The following is a 26,962-nucleotide window of genomic DNA, read 5'->3' as shown; positions in this document are numbered from 1 at the left end:
TTAAAACATATTCCACAAGTATTTCTTCTGGTCCCTGCCTTGTCTACTATTTAGAATATATTATATTATAATATTGCCTCTTATCTAACACACTGTGACATTATTGGACCTTCACCACCATGTGACATCTTTGCTGAACTGGAACACAGGACCCTAAACTTATTCTACTTACTGACTTACTTGTGCTTCAAGTCCCACAGCTTTATTCTGAACTCTGAACTTTTTGTGAACATATAATTATCTACATCACACGTACAACATCAACAATGTCACTAGCACTGGAAGATTGAAGACCAATATTTCAAGCCAAACAATTGTTTACACTGCATGACTTTATCCTCTTTTCTATATTTTGTATATCTGTATCTTAACATTGTTGCAAATAAAGAAAACATCAATAATTTCCGGTGCTTGAACATAGTTTCGTAGAAATATATTAATAGATTTGACTCATAATTTAATGGCAACATTCTGTACAGATTTAAATATTCACCTCAGTGAAGGATATCACAGTCTGTGTGACCTCAGATGAGGTTGAATACATTACATATTGTAAATTTGTGCATACTATTACTTGCTGTGCTATTAGATTGTTTAACACATGTACTATCTCCAGGGCAGTATACAGTCCAGTCAACTGGGTGTTCATGCAGTCTCACACAAACCTGGGATGGTTGTGTGTGACTTTCATTGTCAGTGCATCCAGGAACCATTTGACCCCTGACACAAACTCGGGATGAGCTAATCAAAATCTGACAGGTCATTTAGTGTGACGGTGCAACTGGATTGAACAGCTCTCAGCCACTCAGGCGTCTGTCACGAAGGAACACAATCGTCATTGCAATGAGGAGGAGAGCTCATGGTAGGAAAGTTGAATTGCTTTAATGGGCCATTTTCTCTCCTGTTCCATCAACATGTGGCCTGTGGCTATTCAAGAAAGCACCATTAACCAGTTTGGGCTGATTGCTCTCCCCACAAATCATTTTACAGGACATTTTCTTAATATAACTCAACATTGCAGGTGCATCGAGTGATGTCCGGAGCAATGCTTTTATGGAGGTATGCAGACCCTCTTGTCTGACAATAAGATAGCTGGCCTACATAGACATGTACTGAACATTGAATATAAAGTGTAAAATGCATTGACACATTTTGCCACACTGACAAGAGAATGTAAATGATATGCATCAATTGTACAACTTGAAACAGAAGCAAGAGCCTTCTTCAATTGCCTATAAACTTAAGGTGCAGAAAAACCTTTTCTGACAAACATTTTAGTGCACTGACAAGCATTGAATTTTATGCAATACATCCAACTTGCCACATGGTGGCACTTACACTTCAGCTTTAAGCTGTAGGCCTGACCAACTAGCAGCATCTACTAACTTAAGCTAATTTACAAAAAAATCCACTGCCCTTAGTTGGTGGATTTGTTATGTTATTCCTCCTTCATAACACAATGGTAATGGTAATCTACACACACACTTTTTCTTTTATCATTTTGGAGTGGGCATGTTCCACTCTGGTGGCTGGTGGGCATCTCCAGCTTTAGCAAAGATACAAACAATTTAAATCTATTTCTAGAACAACAAAAACAACAACAACATTTTAGCAAAGGGATGAAAGGTCACCTGCAGTAGCACTGACACAAAAAGGAAGACAGACATTTGTCCCCTGTTATTCTGGATCGGTGTTTGTGTGTGGGTCTGTGTGGGTCTGTGTGTGTGTGTGTTTGTGGTCTTTAAGTAACAAATACCTCCCTCTAGCTCTACTCAGTATAATTCTGCTTTTGATTTGAGGGCTGGCAATAACAGGCAGACAGCAGTGGTCATTTATTCTGAGTGAGTCAACTCAACAAACTCAACAAACTGACTTTATGCTGCATTCAGCATGCTGGACAGAGCAGTTACCTGGTACACATACAAAGTACAAACCAGGTAGACATGGTTGACAGTTTCTATGATCCCTTAGGTACCAAGATGAACACATCTGGCTGTGCAAAACATGTTTACGTGTCTACATCCAACTGAGATAAGACAAAGAATGATGGATGATGCAGGGATGTGAAGCTGGAACTGACACCACATTGTCTCATAAATCACAATTTGGCACAGGGCTCCCATAGGCATAAACTGAAAATCTTTGATATGGCAGGCCCACAATGTCACAAAATTATGATAAGACCAGTTAACCCACTAAATCCCACTTAACTGACCCCCACGTCTCTCATTCCTCATAACTCTACCAAAGCCAAATCTGTTGCACTTGCATGTGTGGCCATGGAGGGGAGTTTGAAATCACTCAGCCTTTTGTTCCTACAGTCTACAAATAGAAAATCAGTTTGTATTAGTGACCTGCAGTAAAGTCCATTGTATCTTGCCTGGTACCTTAAGACACACTGCTGCTGGAGTTTAGCACAATACATTTAGTAGTGACATTTGATAGAAATACTAACAGAATAACTACAATTCTCAGTGCCAATGTTTATTTCACTCTCTAGATCAGTTGCATTCATTTGAACATTTTTTTTTTTTCTGTGATGCAAACAATGCATCCCCTCCAACTCCTTCACAATAAAAGAGTGAAGTGTTGTACTGTGAAGCTGCAGTGGATATTTTAGCCATGGATGATGGTTTGGCTTATGTCTTATGTAGGATTTAAACAAGATTTTAAGTTGTTCAATTAATATTAAGACACATGGAATTTCTGCTGCAATAGGATTTTATATTCTCACATTGTTCCCTGTCACACTATACATTTATATCTATATAATCTGCTGTTTACATAGAATCATTATTGAAGAGGCAATTCCCTCAGGAAACTGTATAGAATTACTTTGAAAAATTCACATTAACTTATTTATACACATTGGTAAAAATTTACCAGACTAGTCAATGTTAATTTTTCTGTGCATATGTAACTTTCAGATTCACTTTATCACCGTGACATTCTTTCTTACAGACAAGCCAACATACTACTTACTTATACTTATTGACAGAAAGTTGCAATACACTTGTCTTTATCATGAGACATGTATAAAACAGAGCAACCTTAATTTCTTATTTGAACTCAAATGCCATCACTTAAATAACATTTTGACCCAAACAGTATTTAAACCCATTTTTTTCTAGGATCTAAAATATATTTTCCGACATTGCATGATCAGGCAAATTAGCCTCACAAAAACTCACGCCGGTCACCATATATTAACGATACAACAACAATAACACCACATAATGTGATGTTTCTGTTTCCGTCGGGATATGCTCCATAAATGTTTGACGAGGCCTGGACTTTTTGTCAACTTTTTTTCGTATACTTAAAATGATCTCTTTGGAAAATGTCACGATGAATAAAATATTCATGTGGCAATTGTCAATGTAATTAATGATATGTTCCTTTCCAGGGCAGGGTTAACCACAGTCAACCTTCAGTCATACTTGGAGACTGTAGTTAGAGACTTGGAGAATATGCATGATTATTGCTATGCTAAGTTAATGGATTTAAAAATATCCTTCAACTAAAAACAATGGTTTTGGGAAAAACTACAGCACCAATTTACAGTAGCCCTGCCATAAACAGCAATCACCATGAGGAGTTACACAGAGAAGAAAACACCTAAATGTCCCATTAACAGCTACTTCAGAGAGGGCAGCACATCATTCACACTCAGTCATATCCAAGCAACCAACCAAGGGACTGACCTCACTCTGCTGTCAGCTCAACAGTTTCACTTGCTAAAACATCTCCATCTTTGATCAACTGTGCACCAAGTACATACTGCCATGAAGTCTGAAAACATATTCTCTTATCCTCCTACAATACTCTTTGCAACCACATCAGCCCTAGCGTGGCTTAAACATCAACCTTGACTAAAGGGTGGAAGATAGTGAACACATCAAATTATACAGTAAGCTATTTATCATGTTATTAATGGCACAACCCAGAGAGCAGTGGGAATTAACCAAATCAAAAGCTACTAAAAGCCCCAGTGGCTGTTGATGTGACGGATCACTAGCCAGCGACTCCATTAAGGGATACAAGTAAAGTCTTATAGGAAATATCTGCTATTTAATGATTCCATAAATCTAAGAAACCTATTTGATGGAAAGCTACATTCAGTATTACATGGAATGTAAAAGCTTTAAAACCAGAGGAGAAGTTGCTGCCTTCATTACTGTTGCATAAGTGGACACTCTGTGTGTTCACACTTGAAGAATGAAGGATCTTGTGGCAGTCACTAAGGAGCCAACTTTGTTTAGACAAGATCATGAGCCTGATGTTTTGATACTGCACTACTGCCCTTTGCACTGTTAATTTGAAGTAATTATCCCATATTAATAAGTTGAAAGCCTCAGAGAAGATGCAACAAAAACTGGAATATAAAATAATATATAATTAAACCCTTCTAACACCGAGATGTCAGTGATATATCAGTCTCAGAGTTTTCTACCTGTGATTCATCCTCAGTGCCATAGTGTCTCTTCTTCAGCTTCTCTGACAGGGTCTGTTTCCATTTGCAGACAGTAACAAGTGACGGCCACTTCACTGGGCTCAAATTGAGATTAAGACCCATACTCAGGCTCCCCAGATCTGGGGCCCAGCCCCGCAGGGTGTCCATGGACAGTCTCTTCTTGAGGGTTCCCATGCCTTCAGAACGTGGAGGGGGCAGAAGGTTCGGGACACTTCCTCCATGGAGGGTGTAGCCCAGCGAAGAGTTGTTCATCATGCTGTCCCACCGTCGCTTCCCCATGAAGCTCATTGTGAACGGACTGTACATCCAAATGAACCCTGAGCGACTGAGGTTACCAAGCAGATCAAACCTCTTCTACAAACAACAGGGCATCTTGTTTGAGTAAAGACATCCCAGTGAATATACAAAGTTCAGTGACTTCCCACATCTTCAGAAGTAAAATAATCCATTCTAATCCAGTTTACATTGTTATAAAATCCACTTCTCACCCATTAGCTGGAGTTTGGGTGGATTAGAGGCCCTGCGCTGGACACATCTGCCTATCTATGTGCAGCTGGGAGACACAGTGCATTCTTTACATAGGAGGACCACGGATGGGTGATATTGCTCTAGGGGGGTGTAAGCCAGGGGAAACACTTGCGACACATACTCAATATATCTGATTGGGTGAGAGCAGCAGTGGCCGGGCCAAAGAAGTGAATGCGATTGGATTAGGCAGGGCAGAGTGCTGGGTGCTACAGCCCACTGATATAACTCACATGGAGGCATAATTAATGCCTGAGGGAAGTAAGCTCTGTCAGGAAGCCAAAAGTAGATTAGAGACAGATCAATGGAGCACGTCAGGAAAAGAGGTGGAGCCCATGCCACAAACAAACACACACCCATCAAAACACAAACACACCATAATGAGCTCAAATAATTTAACTTAGTCACTGCAGTGGGAGCTGAATCAAACACAAGCGAATTGAAAATTATAGGAATAACCTTTTGTTCGACACTTTTGTGATTGGCACAATCAGAGAGAAGAGGCTGAACAAGAAAAGAGAGAGATAAGCAGCCTCCTCAACAACCTGTCTGTCTCCTCCCATTCTTCCTCCTCTCACTTTGTGTTCTGTCTCTTTCATTTGCTCGTTTGTCAATGGCCTCTTCTCTTTTAACCAGCCCATGGCCATCTCCCTCCCACACACAGGCTTCTCATTTTCTCCCTCCCTGTCTTCCACTGGGTCAGGCTGCAAGAGGATGTACGGATGTTAGAACAACTCAGGCCTCAGGCCCGGGCTGCCTGGAAGCAGTGACGCTCTCTGTTTCAGGACTGGATGACTGCAGGATTAGACTCGCCCTTCGTCACACTGAAAACAACTTGTAGGTAAGACAAACATAAATAACGGTAGAGGGTAAGCAGAATGTGACTGCAGACATGTTGGATAGGCTTAAAAATAAAAGAAATAGTCACAAAGATAACCCCATCACACACTACCATTTTTCACTCTGTTCTCCAACTGCTTGACATTGGCCCTCTCAAAAACCCACTCAGCCATCATGCTACAAGAGTGCATATCCATTATCGCAAGGGCTGGTTCCCACACAGCAAATGGCTGCTTTGCCACTAGGACATCATGAGTGTGGGAAACGTAAAACAGGCTAAAGAGGGAAGAGAGAGAGAGAGAGCAAAAGACAGAGAGAGGAAGAAAGAGAGAAAGAGAGATAATTTATGTCTTTAAATACTTAGTTAGAGTGGCAGAGCCCAAAGGTTTTATGCTCAAATGAAACAGAGTAAAACAACCGATAAAGTTTTTGTGAAACAGATGTACTGCACCTAAAATTATATTTAAAAAAAAGTGTTTTCTCTGGATTCAGCCGAGTATTTTGGCACTCAGCTGTCAGTTGCTAATTGGACTGTCTCTGATTAGAAACTGATTGATTGATTGATTTTTATACTCAATAACAGGCAAAAAGAAAAGAAAGGCTTTCCTTCATGTTTCTGTGAGCTGAGCTAATGATGAATCCAGTCTGCGGTGATGAGAGTCACTATTCAGCTGGCAACAAAGATGAGTGAGAAGCAGGATGGTTCATGGTGATGCGGGTGTTTGAGGAGGCAAAGGGGAAATAGGGGCTATTCAGATGACGCTGACAGTGAATCCTATTCAAACGGGACTCAAATCATTCAAACTGAGATGTAGCTGCTTCAATCCAACCTCAAAATTCCACAATAGTTAAACACAGCCTACAAGCATTTCCAATTTATGTTCATAGATTGAATTTTACCGCACTGTGCAGTCAATCTCAGCAGTTTGTTTACAGCAAGCTTTTGTCAGCAGATTACCAACACTGCCTGCTCAAAGGATAAGCGTGAGTGTTGTAGAGATGTTGTGGTACACTGCTGTCTCTAACTCTTTGACTTGCCAGTATCTAGTGATGTTCTGCCTTTAAGTGTCCATTACACATTATGACTTTGACTATGACTTTTTCAAGACTCAGTTTTGGATGGGGGTAGTCAAGGACTTCCTGATTGTAATTACACAATTCATTTATAGAATGCTGCACATGTTCTTTGCAACTGCAGTATTACAAAAAAAACCTCTGTGTCTTATTTATTTAGTGTTGTTGGCTTATTTCTGTGGGCTCAGTTTGTAATTATGATATCTCTGACAGCAGACAGCCATTCAGCAGCTGTGGGGGTTGCTGTGATCCATGCTAAGTCCTTTGAAATAAAGCACAGTTCACTGTGGACAGCTGTAGAAACAGATTAATTTGGGATGTTTGGAGAGCAAGTTACCATTTGAAGTGGAGAGCCAGGTAAGGTAGAGGCCTGAATGGCTCTCTGTGATAAAATGACCAGAGAAAACCACTATTGTAATGAATTTATTTTGAATACTTTCAATTATTTATGTCAATTTATATATTTTAACACAGTAATTTTTTATTTGAAAATTACCATTTAACATATTAGGGCCAATCACATGCTTACGTTTGGAGATATGTCATCTATCTTTCTCTTTAGCTCAATGAGCTATATCTTCAATCCCTAATCCATGTCCCCTCTCCATGTGTATGGAGGTAAACAAATACTACATCATTCTATGAATTAATGTAGGCTGGTTATAGTTCAGCCTTTCACCCGTCTCCATTGCTTCATTCAACAAGGTAACAGGTACAGGATGACTGCATCAGGATGACTGCACCAGTGTAAATGTGACTCAGTTTCATTTAGCAGATTTGTTGTGGCAGGTGAGATTATCAGGTGTGTGAGAAAAGTATCAGCAGAAAAGTGTGTAAGCCATTAGTGGTAGCCAAGTTACTTTAGTGAGCCATAAAGCCTTGAAGGCTGATGTATAGTAACTGAAGAGAGGTGCATTGTCTCACCTCCACCTCAATGTCTGCATGAGTGAGTCATCCAGGCGGTGGATAAGATGACTGATTGGCTGAGTAGATTTTTTTTATTTTTTTGGCAGAACTACTACCACAAAATGTTACCAGTGGAAACACTGTTATGATACCACTAATGTGCTGTCACATTTTTACAGACTCTCTTAGCAATTGGCGACATCATCATACATCGTGGTATAGTGATAGGGCAACCCACTAATGGTGACTAACGTTATATATTTTATTTCACTACATGTATTGGTATCCTGTGAGTGGCTGGATCTATTGAACCCTGAGAAAATTTGCACATGCCACTGTCCAGGGACTAAAGTGACAAACAATATTGCTGCAACGGATAAGTGTTAATTTCATACAATTTCAACAAGAGAGTAAAGATATGCAGCAAAGGTCCCCAGCACACATCAAACCAGAGATGTTTTGGTTATGCAACATAACCAATCAGCAACAAGGACGCTCCAATATAAAGAGCTTTAATAGAAACCTCCACTCTGGCGTACAGGCAGCTCAAAGCACAGCACGATAATTGTTTGAAGAGGTTTGGGGGTGTTTACTATCACCACTATAAAAAACAGTTGACGGTGATTGTAGACAATGTGATTTTAAACTGGATACAAAAATGGCCAGCACGGTATGACCTTATCCTGTTAGGTAAAACCCATCCTTTGCTTCATGTCAGCCGGTGACTCATTCCTGACCTCACCAACACTGCCTCGCTCATCCCACTGACCAAAATATAACCTGAAATCTGTGTTACAAATTTAGACATGGCCTTTAATTCCCTTTTTGCCCTTGCATATCCCATTTATTACCAAAACACTATCACTACATAATGCATGTGCTCCAAATGGCTGAAACACAGCTTTTATCCAAGCCTTTTTGGAAGACACTGCAGATAAACAATAAAATAGAATTTAGAAAATAGCAGCAAATCTTTACATATGTCTTTTTATACAGTAACTCTCCATATGATCCACCTTGTAAGCTTCTCTGTTATGTAAAATGTGCTCAAATGATTTCGGAGAAAATTTCACAGACAAACTTTCTGTTTAACTCGAAAATTCAATGCAACAGTAACAGTGTGCAGTGGAAATATGTATCTTCAAATATTTTAGACAGAGGAAATTACAACAAGTTCTTTTCTGGAGATGACACCTGGCTAAATTTTAATGTGGCATGGATAGTGTCCCATTATTAAAGAATTCTTCCAATTTGGTTTCAAAGCACTGCTGCATGAACCTGTTCTTCTAGATGTGAGGTGTCTGTTTTAATTAAAACTGAATAAAAAATCATTTGTCCTGGGAAAGGGACACTAAAGGAGGTAATGTCTGCTTATTCAGAGCTGATACTGAAAATAACTTGAATATCAGCTTGCTTTAGTCTTATCTATTGTATTCACTAGTTTGAACTTGAACTCTGTGGCAGGGATTTAGAAAAACCATTTAGGAAACAGTTGTCGGAAAGGCATTGCAAAGACAATGATTCAATTACTTCAGTCTACCTTAAAGCAGAGATGGGGAAAGAAGAATTTTTCCCAACTGGGAAGCTTTCAGGTGCTGTATGTACAGGCCATTCCGAAGAGAGATGAAATCTGAGAGCACGTTGGTTTAAAATATCACACAGCTTCAATTAGTTGCTTCCCAGCTGAGCGGAAGAAAGTGTCCTCATGTATTACTGTATTCATACACTCACATATACCCCCAGAGCTCCATCACCTTGTGACACCACAGTCCGACCAGGTCATTTAATAAAGACCAGCATGGAGACTGGGAAAGAATGGGGTGCACATTCTGCCCCTTAATCTTTGTATGAGAAATTCTAAAACCTCCAATATTTAGCTTTCAAACTTATTATTATTGTATAAATTCCACCATATGAGGATGTAAATCTTTTCAACAGTCAATAAGTTATTTCACCAAGATGTAAAAGGGAAGAGTCACATTGTAATCCTAATCCTCCTCTTATGCAAGTATAACCAGTCATGTCATTAGATGTATACAGCAACATATGCATATATGCTTAATGGATATGCAGTACATGTATCCCTGAAAGCCCTATATTGTTTGCAAAAGCATCATCTTAATATATTATGTCCATTACTGGTTCCATTTACCCAGTACCTTAGGCAATTAGGTAAAATACAAGCACTTTACTGCAGCATCTGTTAGCCTCCACCACATCTTTTACATTTGACTCACACCCATTTGTTGGTAAGCAGCATAGTGCTTTTTGTTCACTAAATGTGGCCTTGCCACACTCACTGCAGGGAGTCACAGATTACGTATGTAGCTAGAGTATAATCAGTTGGATTGATAGTTAGATAATTGGTGAGCTGGTCTAACATTGGAAGATGTTGGCATCAGACATGAGGACAAAAGTGGGATGAGTGTGTCAAAGTGTGAGAAAAGACAAAAGGAAGGAACCTGGGGCTCGTAGATGGTGTAAAGGCCAAAAAATTGGCTTGTGGCCAGAGCTATTTCTCATGTTGAGGAAAAACAGCTGCTGGACGAACTTTGAGTATTTAATGGAAAACCTATTTGCAATGAACTACAAGGTGCCTTTGAGCAAATATATTCCTTTGGTCCTCCATAGAGTGTAATTTTGCTGATTTTCTACCACTAGCTGAATACAGAAGAGTGCTGCCCAATCAGGCACCCCCCAGGCACCAAACTGTAAGTATGGATGGAGGGCTTTAGAAAAACAGGATGATCAGCAGTCCTTGAATGAGGAGCTGAACCCAGTCTTTGAGTCCAAACAGCAAAGAGGCCATGGGTTGTTTGTAGATGAACATATGATGTTTAGCACCACACTATCACAACACTGAAACGTCAACAATCACAACATTTTTAACCTGGTCTGCCCATCCTCTCTCACATCCTCTGCCATGCTTCTCTCAACCTCTCTACACTTAACATGGTGTCGTCATGCACCACATTTCAATACCTGAACACGGCATTAATACCTGAACACGGCATTAAATGTTTCATGGAGGTCAATAGTTCGAGGAAAAGTTGATTTTAGTTCATTTTTGATGACAGAGATGTTCTTGGTCTATGCAATATTGAAATTGCATGTCTAGTAAGAAAGTGGAGTAATGATAAAAAAAAAAGCATAAGTAGCCCCTTGAGACAGCACAGCTCCATACATCATTCAGTACCAAAATGTTGGCTGGATGAAGGTCATCTGTTAATGCACATCTGAAGGGTTCATCCACTTGGGAGCATGAATTTGCCCTGAAAATTACTTTTAGATAATGGGATAGCTTCTGTCCTCTGTAAATTTCATTAAATCTGAATAATTTGTTTGAAGACAACGGAACAGCATGAACATATTAGGTTTATTCCCAATTAATATTCACAGAATATTTTGTAATTGAGACAAACATATGTTACCTTTGTGTTGTCATAAGAGTAAAATCAGTGAAATTTCACCTGATTGTGGTTCTAAATGAAAGGTCATGGAGCCAGCAAAATATTTGTAGAAAATAAAGCAGAAGTCTGACTAAGTGCACGTCAGTATTTGTTGCCATTGGGAAATATACATTCTTTTTCGTGTTGTGAATATGACAAAACAGCAACACTGTGAAAAAAATGAGCATCCAAAGGCAAAAGAGAAAAGCTCCCTGTCTAGAGGGTTCATAGATCAGAGGACACTGAGAGAATATGCTGGTGAGAGCAGAGTCTGCAGTGTCAAAACTTGGCAATTCTCGAGGCAGATGGTCCAAAAGATGTTGGGAACAGAATAACTGAAATAGGTGAATTTGTCATTGCTTAATACGTTGATGTGGAGTGAGCCCCTGAGTTCCATGTGCAATACAAGACTTTCCAGGCAGCAGGGCCTGTTTTACCACATTGTTTATCTTCCCTCTCAAAGGAGACGGAAAGTACGTCACTGAGCAAAGTTAATTTCCCCCCAAAGTCAAATGGCTAACGTCAGCATCAATGTAATCAAGTAAATCAACAGGTGAATTGCAGCAGGATTACCGGCTGCAGCACTACCCAAGTCACATATTTAGTGCATAGAAAGCAATTCATTAAAATGTCCATATCAAAGCAACAGTTAGTGCTCAATGATGAGATCAGCAGTGTGTTTGGCACAGATCTGCCATGAAATTGCATTCTCAACCTGTTTAGTCAAGCCAGAGTAAATCAGCAAAGCAAAGACAGTAGTTAACCTACCTTGTCTTTCAGCATCTTAGCTTTCCGGCTGTTCTGTACAAGTCGTCTCCCTAGCTTCTTGGCATACCAAATAGAGGCAAACATAGCGACAGGTGAAATTATAATGTTTTCTGGTCTGCAGGGACAGCCCAAACGGCTCTATCTGCTGCCCATCTGGAGTGAGTGCTCCTTATCAGCAGAGTATAGCGCACAGGCAAGAGCAAAAAAGAGGGAGGGAGGGAGGGAGGGAGAAAAGAGAGGATGATGCTGAGAGAGGGAGAGCGTCTGCACAGCAAAGTCAGGTCTCCGTCAGCCATACAAGCAAGAGCAGGGAGGGAGAAAAAGAGAGACAGAGGGAGAGAAAGGTTAAGGAAGAGAAAGGAAGGAGGGACCAATGCTTTCCACGTGGAAACAGCATCTTGAGCACCAATTGAAATCTGCTAAGAGGTTTCTGGCACCTCCCTCTTTCCAGAGGTGCGGGTGGAAAGGAGTGGGTGATGTGCTGCTGTCACGATACCTACGCCAGCAGCACTCATCATCCTAAAGCCAATCACAGCACTGAACAAAAACTGACTGAAACATCACATCTTTACCACAATATGTATACCTGATGAAAAATAACCTTTAGATTTCTATCATAACAAACCCCACCTTACTACATACTGTGTGGACAGCATTTCAACAATAGCCATTCAATATATCTGCATCGCTTCACTGTCTTGCTTTCATGGGAACAAACTGCGTATTGTCTTGCACAGTGGATTCACAATAGACAATGCACATTCTGGATCCTGGAGTGTGCACGGACTATGTGGAAGACAACATGTGATCATGAGTTAAACTGTTCGATGTGATAGTCTGAACATTGAACCGTTGTTTGGCAGCATTCACAGATGCTGCTCTTCTGCTGTTGCATTTCCCACAGTGGGTCAACACAGGAAGTGGTTTTGAGTCGGCTGTCTCATGCGTGTTTGACGGTACAGATTCACTCCTATTTAAATCAACCCAGCTCTCTACGCAGGCCTCAACTCACCTTTTGCTCTCGCTCATGAATGTGAAATGAGACGTTATTATATATATTTTTTAAGTCTCTTTTCCTTTGTGTTATACATATAACTACAGCAATTTTGAACTGGACTCTTTTCCTGAACACCTGATGCTGCTCCGACATTGTGCCATGCCACACTCATGTGTAGACAAAGTGTAACAGACTAAATGCTTGAGGTGCAACTGCTTCCCCCTGTGGTCAATGCACGCATTATGTAGAACTGAACTCTGAGAGCTGTATGACCAAAACAGATTTGACATACAAGTGCTTCCACATCAACTAGACCATTTAAGAAAGATAGGACTTTAGCCAAGAGAGAGGAGCCGAGAGCTGGGGCCTGGAAGCTGCCAGATCCCAGGAGCAACAACTTGTAGAGTTGGTGTCAGAATGCAGTATGACGATGAAGAAGGAAGATGAAGATGAAGAAGGAAGGGAGGAACAGTAGAGAGAGATGCACCATGTTTTACTGCTTGTGTGACCCCATGCAAATCTCATCAGTCAGCAGTGTGGGTGTCCGTGGCCCCAGCGGTGGGGAGAAAACTGATGACATGTTTGAAGCTGTAGACTTAAAAGTAGTAAAAGTATTTTTGCTGTATTAGGAACTGAAACTGTTATTTAGTGTTTATCTATTGTAAATGGGTTTTATTTATGTGATTTATTGTGCAAATTGTGTAAACCCTTATTTATATATTCAAGTAACATACTGTACTTCAAACTGGTGACGGTAAATGTGTTAAACCAACTTACAATTTGCTTGAGCAATAAAAAGGTTTTGTGTTTTGTATTGGAAAAACAATACAATTGGTTCTGGCATCGCTTAGGAACCAGTATCGATTTAGCACCAGTATCAGAAAAAAACAAAACGATACCCAACCCCTGTCCCATAACCAAACAGCAGATTACTGCTGTGCAATGGCCAGGTTTACGTCAGGTCATTCACTGTGACAGGCAGAGGGGATCACTGTGAGCACATAGTGCACACTGATGTGTGGACGCCTTCCTTCACATTGTCCAGACAACAACATAGCCTCATAAACTCGTAGCGGTAACAAAACACCAGCTGCCAATCTCAGTGGTTTATGGTCCCCATGTGGCATCTCCGTCACCACCATAACCCCAATATGTAATTACACTGCATAATAGCCTAGTCACTGCAGCGAGGCTGTCACCCCTCACCACTTTAAAGGAAGCTTCGACTATGGGTCTGGAGACAGAAATAGATGCATTCAAAGAAGTACAGTTTACCAGAGACAGGATCAGTGAATTGTAAACTACAAAGATCACAAGTTAAAGATGTGTTTCATTAATGTGCTGGTTGCTGACATTACACCTCATAATGAGCCATATTAACACTGCTGCATCAGCCTCCTCTTTCTCTGAACCCAGACACTGCATTTTACCTCTGGGCCTCAATTCAAACCTCTCTCATCACTTAGTTGACTTGCTTTGCATTCAAATTATTCTGCAACAGAACCACGAGGAAGGCACAAAGGCCTGTTCCTCCCACTTTAGTGTGTGTGTTGACAGCGTATTCCGGACCAACGTCCCATAATAACACGGCTGCCCTTCTATCACTAAAGAGAGGGAGAGCTGCAGGCTAATTGCCAGGAAAGATGACACCGCACAGCTGAACAATGATAAACTACAGGGTGGATACAGGGGAGGTGACGTGGCTGTGTTTTTCTCTCTTCAGCCTCAGACTGGCTCATTCTACCCTGGGTTGTCCGATAACAATTTTCAGTTTGGAATTACAACAAATAATTGGGATTTAACAGTATACATATTTTTTTTTTATCCAATTTTTCTTTCTAGATCTAAATATCTAAAAGAGTAACCTTTAGGTTCAGAAACAACAATTTATTTAAATGACAACTAATAAACCAAATAAACCAAACCAGATTATTGTCTTTCAAAATGGTGATAGCAACCCAGAAGCTTCCTTAACAGTTTTCTGCAAGAAGAGTACACACAAAGTTATTATGTCTCCCCACAAATAAGAGAGCTCCCAGGACAAAAACCAAGGCCAAGTTATTGTGCAATTCCCAGTTCCATCAACATAGTGGTGGCTGTGAGAACATTCTAAGCTTGTTTAAAGTATCTACCATTATGTTTCCTGTGGAGACCGTCTGACTGACTTTATGACTGACTGATTTTATTTGCAAAGCCAATATTCACAAATCCCAACAAGGTGCACCATCCTCTGTCCTATACCTTCGACTAGTGTTGACATTTATTTAAAAATATGAAAAATGTTTGATATTTACATCAGAAAGCCGCAATAGCCAATGAGAGGGAGCTGACCGGGAAGTGTCAACAACTGGATGTTGTGTACCTGTGCAGCTGCGACTAAGAACAACAATACATTTCCAATCTCCAGCTCAAACGGCAAAATATTTAAAGGGATGGTTCACCGAAAGATGAAAATACACTCATTACCTATGTGAGGAGAATATCAGTGGACACTTTGGCTAAAAACACGGTGTTAATGACACTGTTTCAGGTCACATTTGAATGTTGGGGCTTACGGACACTTGGATGACACCACAGTGTATGTATGCGGTGTGGAGGCATGTCATGTTTTGTTTTCTGTTATTTGTTTTACGTTTGAAGACTTCAATTGTATTGATACAGTGTTTTTCTATTACACATACACAAATAGTACATTGGGAGCTATCTGGGGTTCAGTGTCTACTGAAAGATATTTTGAAAATCAAACAACTTCACATCTTTAATCCACAATTCCTCAACCCCATCCTTTTTATTATTGTATTTTATTGTAACCATGACAGATAATAACCTGTAATCTAGGGGGAAAATGTAATGTAATCCTTTTATTCACATGCATATGGGTCATTGACGTGACGCCTATATTTTCTGTCCGACTGCATTTTCTTCTGTTAAAAAAAGGTTTAAATACATAAAGAAATACCATATATATGTAGTACCTGTCCCGTATATGTACACACTTTAAATTTCCAAAAACCATTAGTTATTTAAATGTTTCTGTTTTTTAAAGTGTCAAAATATCATGTGGTGCAACCGTCCGGCCATGACTGCTGTTGTGAAAACTTCTTTGAAATTACTCAAAATCTATTCAAATTTATTTTCTGCCATATTTGGCATCATTTCCAAAGTCTTTTGTAATCCTGTACAAAATTGCAAAGCATTTGCATTTATATTTCCATCATAGTATACAAACAAACTTTGTCCGATGATGTCCATTTTATGAAATATCATGTGGTGCGACCATCAAGAAAGGACCAATTTGGGACTTTGATGTTGAAATCCATTCAAAGACAGGAAGTTGCATCATAAACCATTTTGCCAAGGACCCATGGAAGCAGCAACAGGTTTGTAACTCTCTCTCAAATTTGGAAAAAAATAACCTTTTTCACAGCTGGTATGTAGTTGCCACATTTGGATATCATGTGGTATGACCTCAAAAAAACTATATTAATCACTGATACAGTATGCTTAAATGAATGGTATTTTTTAAACATTTTTATCAATTTTATGCACTTTACCGGAAAAATAAGTGGGGGGAGGTGGTGAAGGTACATGGAGTGGTGAGGTTCCCCCTGATATTTTTACACTGCACATATCTGTAATCAGGGACATCAAGCAATAACCACGTTTGTCAGGGACAGGGCACCACAAATTCAGTGCAGCTATTAACTGTGCTGGGCTGGTGTCGCTTTCGGACAGAACAATGCAGCCCTCAGTGCACTCTATTCTTGATGTCCACTGAAGCACTTAACCTCCTCCAGCTGGATGTGTCTGTCTGTGAGCAAAATGACACATAAGCGCAGGAGGGTCAGTCAGATTCACTGTCTTCTCTTGCATGTGATTTTGTGACTAAACGTAGTTTGAGGACCAGTAGAGGGGTTTCTCCTTGTTGAAGATGGTGTAGTGTGTGAGCCCCCCCCTCAGTTGTGTAGTCTGAACTCTGCTCTAGAAGACTTTTTGTTCGTACTGTGCCTGTCTGAATATCACAGCAAGAATAATTATCAACACTACATTCCCCAAAGTTGGCATAAGGATAGTAAGTGATTACTTCCTTTTTATTGTAGCTGTGTACACCACATTGCAGACTATTTAGATAAGACACAGCATCTTATAAATTACCTAGAAAAACAGGTAACACCTGGTGGTAAAGAGAAGAGGGTTGTTGCTTTGCAAATACTTTTGATTAAGGTGATTTCAGACCTCCGTATATAGGTTAGATTACCTTAAGGCAGCTTCTCAATCGAAATATTACAATGTCAAATAGGGCTGATACCTTGAGAACTTGCTCTGGAGGGGTTGTTATATTTGACATTTACCTGGCAAAGCTGAACCTATGAGGGAGCATTAACGATTACATTTCCTCTGCTACACTGATTACTAATCATGTGTGTTTAACCTCACTATTGCAACACATTTTGAACTTTTGCTGTATGCTTCTTATTGCTCATTCAACACCATTGCCTCATTTGAACTGTTATGCAGATTCATTTATACATTTCAACAACAACACAAGCTGGTTAAAACTTATCTTAAGTAAACTAGAATTACCGCACTGCAGTTGTATGCCAGTGTAGTTTGGGTGCACATATTTCTACATATACATTTTTTCTAGATTCATACAACAGGGTTCTTGTACAATTTTTAAAGCCAAATTTAATGCTTTTTAAGACATTTTTGAGAACTCAATGATTATAATTTAAGAGCCATCTTTGTCGTTACTCTTGTTGAATAATTATCAGTCTGTTTGTTTATTAGTTTGTTTGTTGTACAATGTTATGGTCATGTCTGCCAATAAAGCTTCATTGACTTGAACATAAAACGGGCAAATTATGTCGGGCAAAATTCAAGTGCTCACTGACCCTTTACATAAACCTCACGAGCACAAAAGGTAGTTCTGATTCCCCACGGCGGGCCGGAGGGATAAAAACAGGCTACCTACCAGAGGTGCCAAGGTAACGTTAGTGTCCATAAAAGCGAGCCAGCAGTACTCGTAAGCTAACTTTAACATCTGTGCGCTGCAACAGGCCGATCTGTTTTCCTCCTGTGTAACGGTGCTGTTTTCTTGAAAACTACAGTGTAGCCTAAAGGAATGTAAATGATACATCACTGTGTCTAACTGCTTGTTTGATTGTGTTAAGAAACTACGTAGTTGAATGGTTCACACACTACAACTGACATGGAGAGACATTACTTTTAGGAATTACAGGGCTGATTGCAGTTCCATAGCTGACCACTGATATGAACCATTGGGAATTGTGTGGCGCTGTGTCGTGCTCTGCCCACATTTATACTTAACATTCAGCGTAGTAGAAATAAACACCCATCGGTATTTTGAGATTAGAGAAATAAAATAGTCAGTGTCTCAGTACTATATTTTTAAAGACGTTTTTATGGTAGGACTCTGTGTGTGACAATTTTCCATTCAGCCTTAAATGCACTGCCTGCAAATGTAATACTTTGCAGCCAATTTACGGTCAATTTAAGACCTTAATTTCATAGATTTCAATTTGAGACTTTTTAAGGAGCTGAAGGAACTCTGCATACGATTTATTTTTTATCTTTGACAACTGAAATGTAATCACTTCATCTTTGAGTCCAAGAGACAAATGATGAAAAGTTGAAGACATTCCCTCAAGTCAGTCTTGAGATCTCACATTAATGCGGCCAAAGAAATGTTTGAGTTCACAAGAACAGGACGGACGGAAAAAAGGAAGGACATACGGACAACTAATAAATATAATGCCTCCAGCCACTGGCTGTTGCCGGGGCAAAGTCATAAAAATTTAACAATGTCAAGAATTTAAGACATATATAAATTTTATTTATTACTTTTAATCAAATTAAACTATAAATAATAACAAATCTACAAATGCATTTAAGTATCAGTCTGTGTAGCACGAGAGGGAATACGCAATGGCTATCACAGAGGGAACTTGTATATTGTTTTATTTTCCATCCATTTACATTCCAGTATTGTATATTTTTGTGTCTGCTGCCGAGAGCTTGAAGTGTCAAGGTTAGATAGTCCAGGGAGGCTGGATCCTCGCTTACTGGGGAGAATTGTGAAAGGCTGTCAAGCAGGGCTGGGAGAGGCTTTGGCCATCTGGAGTGCAGGGTCCTGGTGTCTCAAGGGTCTCACTCAAGTTGTGCTCTGTGTGTGTGAATGAGTTTGTGTGTATGTGAGACAGGACTGTTTGGTGGGAAGGTGAACACAGTGGGGATAAGGTCGATCTCATCAAGCCACCCTTGGCCTCATGCAGGAGGCCAGCCTCCTGCATGAGGCATTTGCATTTTCTTAGTCTCTTAAAACACATACAAGAGATTGAGAATATTACCAGATACTGTACCTCAGGGAAAATAATGCAAGAGATTATTTATGTTCACAGGAGAAATGGGAATTGAAACTGATTTTTAAATATATATTCTAATTTTCAGGTTTCTATGCATATGCGTTACTATGCATTAAAATTAATTCTGATATATATCTACAAACTGTAACTGCAATGGCTGCTATTCACAGTGCACATTTAAAGAAGTACTTGCAATAGTATGTTTTTATCACAGTAACACATGTAGAAGGAGTAAGCTTATAAAAGGATGTTATGTATGTGAATTTCATTAAAGCCAACACTTAAAGTTGCAGTGTGTAGAATTTAGTGACATCTAGTGGTGAAGTTGCATGTTGCAGCTGAATACCCCTCAGCTTACCCTCCCCTTCTAAACATGACAGAGAACCTCTTCTAGCCTTCAGTTGTCATGAAAACTCAAAAGGTGTTTAGTTGGTGAAGTTGGGGCTACTGTACAAAACATGAAGGCCTCCGTAGAGAGGACCTGCTCCCGATGTAAATATAAAGTATTTAAATATAAAGGGCTCATTCTAGGGTAAAGAAAACAACAATTCATACAATTTAGATGAAACACACTAGTGAAAACATCAGAAGGGTTATTTTATCTTCAATTTCTGCCAATAGATCCCTTTCACCTCAGTCTTACACACTGAACCTTTAACTAAAGAAATAAAAACTGTATTTTGGACAACCCACTTCAACTCAGACCTCAAAATGTTAAAGCAGAAATACTCTAAGTGAGAAATAACTCAGACGTCTTCAAACCGGGTACATTTTCAGGTAAATATGCATTCACTAATGCAAAGCATATTGTCAACCTGCCTAATGGTGTGGGTTGTTTGCTTGTCCTGTGGTAATGCTCCTGAGCTACTTATTATTCCTTGTCATTAGTGAGTAACAGTCTGCACACAGCATCCAGCACACAGTCTGTGGTGGAGAGTGAAGTTTAAAAAGTCTGTATTCATCCTTCCTGGTTTAACTGCAACAAAGATTTTATAGTCACGTTTTTGCATAAAATGAAACTGAAGTTGCTTTATTATTGTTCATGTGTGTGGCTTATACAAGTTTGAAGTTTGATTTACTTAACTGTTGTTACGGTTGTTATTTTTTCATGCATTGCATGTTGGCAATTTTTTAGGTCTGTTAAGCAATTGACAGAATCTTCAAAATCTTCAAAATAAAAGCTCAGTAAATCTGTTTAGTATAAATCATTAAAACAAAAACTGAATGTTGTGCTTTTAATTTGAAAACAAATTGCCAAACAGTAAGTATATATGGTGTTGCTATGACAGAGATCGAGACCCATAGTGGGTCTGTCTGTCTTTTGTCAGTCTGATATGTAAAATGTGCATGATTTACATTAGCAGGGAGAGCTGCTGCACTAAACCAAGCACTGCAAATTTATCCTTGAGTTGTTTCAACAGATGTCGAGGCAGCTTTAACCTAAATGAGGAGCAGTGCACAGAGGGGGAGAGGACCCAACACATCAATTATGTGTATGAGAGAAGCATACATATAAGAGCAGCAGTGAAAGAAAGGCTTTTTGGGGAAATGAAACCAACGACAAAATAAGAAAATTAAAGAGACCTCACCTATGATGGTAAAGAAGCACAAATACTTTCCAATACAACAGTTCCTGGTTTATTTCCCATACTGAGTCCCCTTATTCCTGTTTTTCTCTGTCCCTTTTCACCCAGTGTTTACACGAAGTGTTCGGTTTCTGTACAACATTGTAAGGTCTAAACCTCACTTTGTGTCAGTGTCTTGAGATGCATGTTGAGATGCTGCAATATACAAGTAAACCTGAATTGACATACATCTTACACCGTTTGTCAAAAAATATTGATGTTCTACTGTGAGGAACTGCTCTGAAAGCAACGTTTTGTCAGGGTTGCAGCACAACAAATTCAAACAACCGACCTCAGAATGTCCCCAAAAAATACTATGAAGCTGTCAAGGCTACACAAACAACTGCCTGAGCATCTGAAAGCCTTTAAGACCAAGTTGAGCTGAGTTCTCTCCTTTCACATTTAGTTTGACTCATTTGACGCACACATCTTATATGTCACTTATACACACATAAACATCTATCATCGATTGACCACCACATAGTAGTGTAGTTTTCTATATTTTGAATTTGCCTTTTATTTTTTTGTTGAAAGAAATCATGTATTTATAATAAATGCCCTGAACTTGTGTCTCTGTCTCTTTTGCCATGGCTCTAGACACAGCTCATGGACAACATAATAAGATTTGATTTTAAAATGAAACTGTGGATCTAATTCAATTCAGAATCCTGCAGCTTAAAACTTTAGTCTCATCACTTCTCTAATCCAACTGAATTGATGAGCAAACTGCAAAACACACATGACCATATGTGTGAGTACCTGCTTTACACTCATATACACAACAAACACGCACAGATGCGAACATACACATAGTTGAACTTGGAGAGCTGCATGCTGACCCAGATTGACAAATTGAGCCAGGCCATTGACCTTGACTTGCTGAATGATGTGCCATAGGCCAGCACACATTAAAACACACAGACACACAATCACAGATAGATACACGGTTCAATAACTACCAAGTGCATATTATTATGGTGCTACACAGCACCAAAGGTTTACACTATATACATATAAAAGACAAATAAAATGTTCTTGTTGATGAAACCTCTAGTTCATGTCCATGTAAGTATGAACTAAACTACTAAATGAAACTAATGTTTGATGATGTAACCATTTGAGAGGGTCATGTTTGAAGGGGGGGTGTGTCAAAGTTTTCCACTTTCACCCCACCAGCTGCAAGGCTGATGACTGAGGATGGTGCATGCAGCCCAAACCCGTCTGTAAGAAATTGGCAGCTAAGCTTGGAATTGCATGGCCTGAAGCTATCACCGAGACCACCATGCCCTGCTATGAGGGTAAAAGGCTCCTCAAAGCAAAAGCCTCCACCAAACAGCTTCTCCCGGTTTTTCCCGAGTGCCTAGAAGAGGCAACACAGTCCTGGAATAACCCACTCTCTGCCAAGAACCCTTTCCGGGAAGGGTCAGCTTTGGACTGGGTCGATATGGAAGAAAAAGGCTTCTCCTCCTTCCCCTGGTTGAACCTTTACTGGCATCTCCACTCGACTCAAAGGTCCACCATGACCTCAGCCGGCCCCACCCTGCCCTCCAAAGCTGACTGTTTCCAGTCGTCGCTGCCAGAAAAAAGCTTCAAGGCGGTGGCCACATCAATGAAAGCTCTGAACGTGTCATTGCTGCTGCATGCCTACCAGGGTGAGTTGGAGGATGATATGGTGACTTCACCAACCCCGGCGGTGTTGGATGAGCTGTGCGTGGTGACGGACCCCTGCCTGCTTCTGCACACGTGCGCTGTCCAGGCCTCTGGAAGAGCCATGGCCCTGATGATCACCCAGGAGAGAGCTCGGGGGCTCAACTTATCTAGCCTCTCCTAGAAAGAAAATGCCCAACTTGATGTTCCCGTGGACCCAAAAGGCTTATTCAGCCCAGTGGTAGCCACCATGCAGAAACGCTGTGAGGAGAAAAAGAGAGAGGGGAAAGCACTGCAGCTTTGCCTCTCCAGGAGAGCACCACCTTCTCCCCCAGTCGCACACTGGCAAACATTCGCCCAAGCCGTGGCATGGACAGGTTTCCGCATCCCGAAGCATCAGACTCATCCTCAGGCTGGCGGCCGGTGCCAGAGCACGCCAGACTTCCAGCGTGACAACAGGAAGTCCAACTGCCCCTAGTTACCAACTGTTACCTAGTGCGCTTCTTCATGGAGGCTATTGCCACAGCCTATAATTGCAGGGGATTGTAACCCCCCCATAGGTCTGGGAGCTCATTCCACTCGTAGTATGGGTGTTCCAGGGCGTGTCTTTTGAAGAGATATGTGCGGCTGCCAGGCAACACCTCATACCTTCACCAGATTTTATAATCTGGATGTTACTGTACCTACATGGTCTCATACAGTCCTGAGTGTGGGTCCAGTTACAAGTGTGCCTGTCTGACTGACTGTTGGTCTTCGAGGTAAGCTTATCTGGCAATACAGGAGTCGCTATATCCAATATTGAGATACCGAAACAAATGTTGAAAGATAACTCTAGGTTAGGAAATTAACCCCGGTTCTCTGAAATGAGTGAGGTTATGAGTGCGGTATCTCTATGAGTGAGTTATCTCAGCAGATCACCCTCCTTGCCTGGAGCGAGGAAGAGGTGTACTTACTTATTTGACTGAGGTGATGACGTGACGTCAGGTTGATTATAGTAGGATGAAGTCCCTCCTCTAGTGACAGATGTCACGTTTGCCTGCCAGTCAGGACTGGTGTAAAATTGCTTCTGGGGGATAGCACGGAGGGCGTGTCGCATAGTGAGATATTTCACTCATGTTTCAGAGAACCGGGGTTAATTTCTTAACCTATAGTTCCACACTGTTTATTTCCTATTGTAACTAAATCTAGTCAACAGGACTTTTACTATAGGTTAGCATGGATATCATGTGACTAACATCACATGACATCATGGCAGTGATGTCACAGAAAGGGGTGGAATAGGTGTCAATCAGGCTCCCCCTTGGTATTGCATGACAACGTCAATGCCAAAGGATTCTGACAAGGTTAATGTTAATAATATAAATCTGTCATAAATAACACAGTGTTTGTAATTGTTATCAAATTATGTGTCTGATGTATTCAAGCAACAAAATATGCATTGAGCTGTTTAAAATGTGTTTTTTTCAAAAGAAATGTATGTGTCCCACTTTATAAAACATGATTGATAATGTGGGACAGAAGGCTTTGGGTAATCTGTGACAGTCATTAAAGTTCTCTAAATGGGGGAAATATGCATTAAGGGACTCCCTGACGTAAAACAAAATAAATAAATAAAGACTAACTAAAAGATGTAGCATATGGTCTGCAGTTGTCCGACAGGATTTAATGGTAAATGCAGTATGCCCCTGTCTGTTAAAACTGATTGTCTGGTTAGCTAACTAGCACATAATCAGTTAGCTCTCTAGGACAGAGATGATCCAAAAAGCACAGAAGAGATTAAGTCCTGTGGTCTGCAGCCATTGGTTTCACGATACATGTGAAGACAATGGGGTGGTCGTCTATGATGGGTCTCTCACTTGCAAGGACTGAAGGAATAAACTGTTGTTGCTATTTTTGTTTGCTGTTGATTGATTTTTCAAATGTGATAGACCTTTAATAGAAGGTTTTAAATAAATATGATAGGTTTTATATTTAAGATAGGATTCTTTATGAACAAAATGTGACTTGTATATGTTAATATAAATAAATGTATTATTTTTTATGATTAATATACATTTTGTAAAAAATTGGTCATATTGAGCTTAGTATGCATAAAGCAGGGTGACTTGGTCTTGTTTAAAGCCTAATACAAGTGTCCCAGATTACAAAGCGACCGGTCCCAGGCAGGATTGTGTTTTTGGCACAAAGAACACTAAAAGTGTTCTGAGTATGATATGTCTATTCTTTCTTCAGGTGTGGTTAGAAAACACCTTGAGGATTACAGAAAGATATAACAAGTTGATCTAATGTGTAAAACAGATATCAGAACAAGTCACAGAATTTAAAATTGCAAATAATGTCGCAGATTACCCGAATTCAGCCTAGAAGCAGTAGGGTCCAAATCTAAACAAAAATAAATTATGATCCCCATTACACAATAGCTGATCTATTGGTCACACTTCATTGAATTGAATAGATTGATAAGACAGTGTCATGGCGTTGTAAGGACACTCTGCTTGCCATTGGTTGACTTGGTCTCTTCTCCTTTTTTTCAGGAAGAACAGAGTGGATGTTGTTAGTAAGAGCTGCGGGGCTGGGACAAAAAAGGTTGGCCTGCTGGATCTCTAATTCTCCCAACACAGACCCTGCAGCCACAGGGGTTAAAAATGTGCCCTTGCTATGGCCCCATTTACTGCACAATTAATTATGAAAATGTGCTTTGCAGATAAAAGCGATGTAACACATGCCAGAGGGCACTTAAATTTGATTAAAAAATTGATGTAACAATGTGATTTAGCAAATGTGAAGATACCATATGGGTAAAGCTCCAAAATCCCAGGTCCTGGACTTCTAATAATGAAACTATTAGACCCTTTGTCTTTAATAGTTAAACTCCCATGTCCTTTAAACTTCACACATCTATTTTTATAAGACAATCTTTCTGTTGTACGACTGTGGTCTCCAGGACCAACCTGACATCACTAAATGAATATTGGTTGACAAATTAAGTACAGAGGATATTATGAAACAATTTTAGTAATGAAAATAGCCTTTGACATTTAAATTGGTAAATCATGTCACGACAAGCAGTGCACATTGGGCCAAGCTCTCTCCACTGTTTCCATCACCTGATATTCAAAGGCTGTAGATTTGTAAATATTCTAACTGTTTTTTTTTGTTTGCTCAACTATTAGTTGTAGATACAGTGTAATAACTTTTTCCAAAAAATCATAAAAAGAATGACATTACATTTTTATAAGAATGCGGTATAAGTTTGCGAAGAGACTGTTGTACAAGTTATTTTTACTATGAATCAACTCTCAGTCTGTTCATTCAACAAACAAATATTTAGAGCAATTCTTTGATAAAATGTGCACTGTTTGCTTTGACTCCACTCACATTTCTTAAACAGGTATATAATGATTCACATGCATTTTATTCACCTTACTTAACACAGCAGATGCATGTTGGAAGCAGAAGCTACTAAGTTACGTGCATTAGTATGCACATTTAAGTGCTTTTGTGCTGTTCAAGGTGACTCATTTTGAATTCAACAGAAGCCTGCACTACACCATTGTAAATGACAGCCTAATGATGAGTTAACTCGATGTATTCCTGAAATTTGCATGAGATGTTTTAAGCAGTGAAAGCACTGGCTGACTTATGATGATTCAACATTAGAATCAGAAAGACTATATTCAAACGACTACAGTCACAATGTGCAGCCATTTTTTTGGGCCGTTATTTGGGTAGAGATAGTGAAGAAGAGATGGGTGCCCATGTGGTACGCACCCTAACCATTGGGCTGCCCACATACAGCTCTAGTCTGACTGGTTTTTTTTGTTTCTAAAGTGTCATCTTTCCAATATTAATTTGATGGGAGGTTGAATAAAACTTTAGATTTAACATTAGATATTCATTGTAGCCACTGCTGATAATGATGAGGCCATACCTCCCTGTCATATTATTACAAATAAAACAAACAAAAAGAAATTATACTCTTTGAAAGCCTAAAGTAATAAGAAGGGTCTGCTCACATCCAGCATGTCCCACATTAGACCCAGCCTTCGGCTAAAGTCAGACTCCATCTCATGATCTGAGAAGGTACGACAGCACTCAGTAAGCACTAATGGCTGTTTCTGTTTAATGGCTTTCCATTTCCCTTTCCTCTGTTTGAGAGCTGACCTCTTTTAAATGCTGTCCCATTTTTTTGCAGGATGTTCTCTAATGACAATATAAAAATGAACTGTTCACTACACGTCTTATTTTTTTATCCTCTGAGTGTTGTCACC

General features: G+C 39.9%; 1 protein-coding gene across 30 annotated transcripts in view; it reads right to left on the bottom strand.

Moving 5' to 3' along the window:
- The window catches only part of dlg2 (discs, large homolog 2 (Drosophila)), a 188,152-nt gene that overhangs the window by 62,439 nt on the left and 98,751 nt on the right, over positions 1-26,962 (bottom strand). The window contains exon 1 of one of the 30 annotated variants that reach the window (XM_035178277.2): positions 12,037-12,213. The exons of 28 other annotated variants lie outside the window; for them this stretch is intronic. In XM_035178277.2, the coding sequence (XP_035034168.1) occupies positions 12,037-12,120 (84 nt within the window). In that variant the 5' untranslated portion in view covers positions 12,121-12,213. Of the gene's footprint in view, positions 1-4,453; positions 4,999-12,036; positions 12,214-26,962 lie in introns of those variants that run through there. One more of the 30 variants, XM_035178274.2, reaches the window with a different exon arrangement.

The sequence above is a fragment of the Hippoglossus stenolepis genome, chromosome 15 (genome assembly GCF_022539355.2).
Source record: "Hippoglossus stenolepis isolate QCI-W04-F060 chromosome 15, HSTE1.2, whole genome shotgun sequence".
Lineage (NCBI taxonomy): Eukaryota > Metazoa > Chordata > Actinopteri > Pleuronectiformes > Pleuronectidae > Hippoglossus > Hippoglossus stenolepis.
The sequence above is the reverse complement of the archived record's forward strand: the minus strand, read 5'-3'. Positions and strand labels throughout refer to the sequence as shown.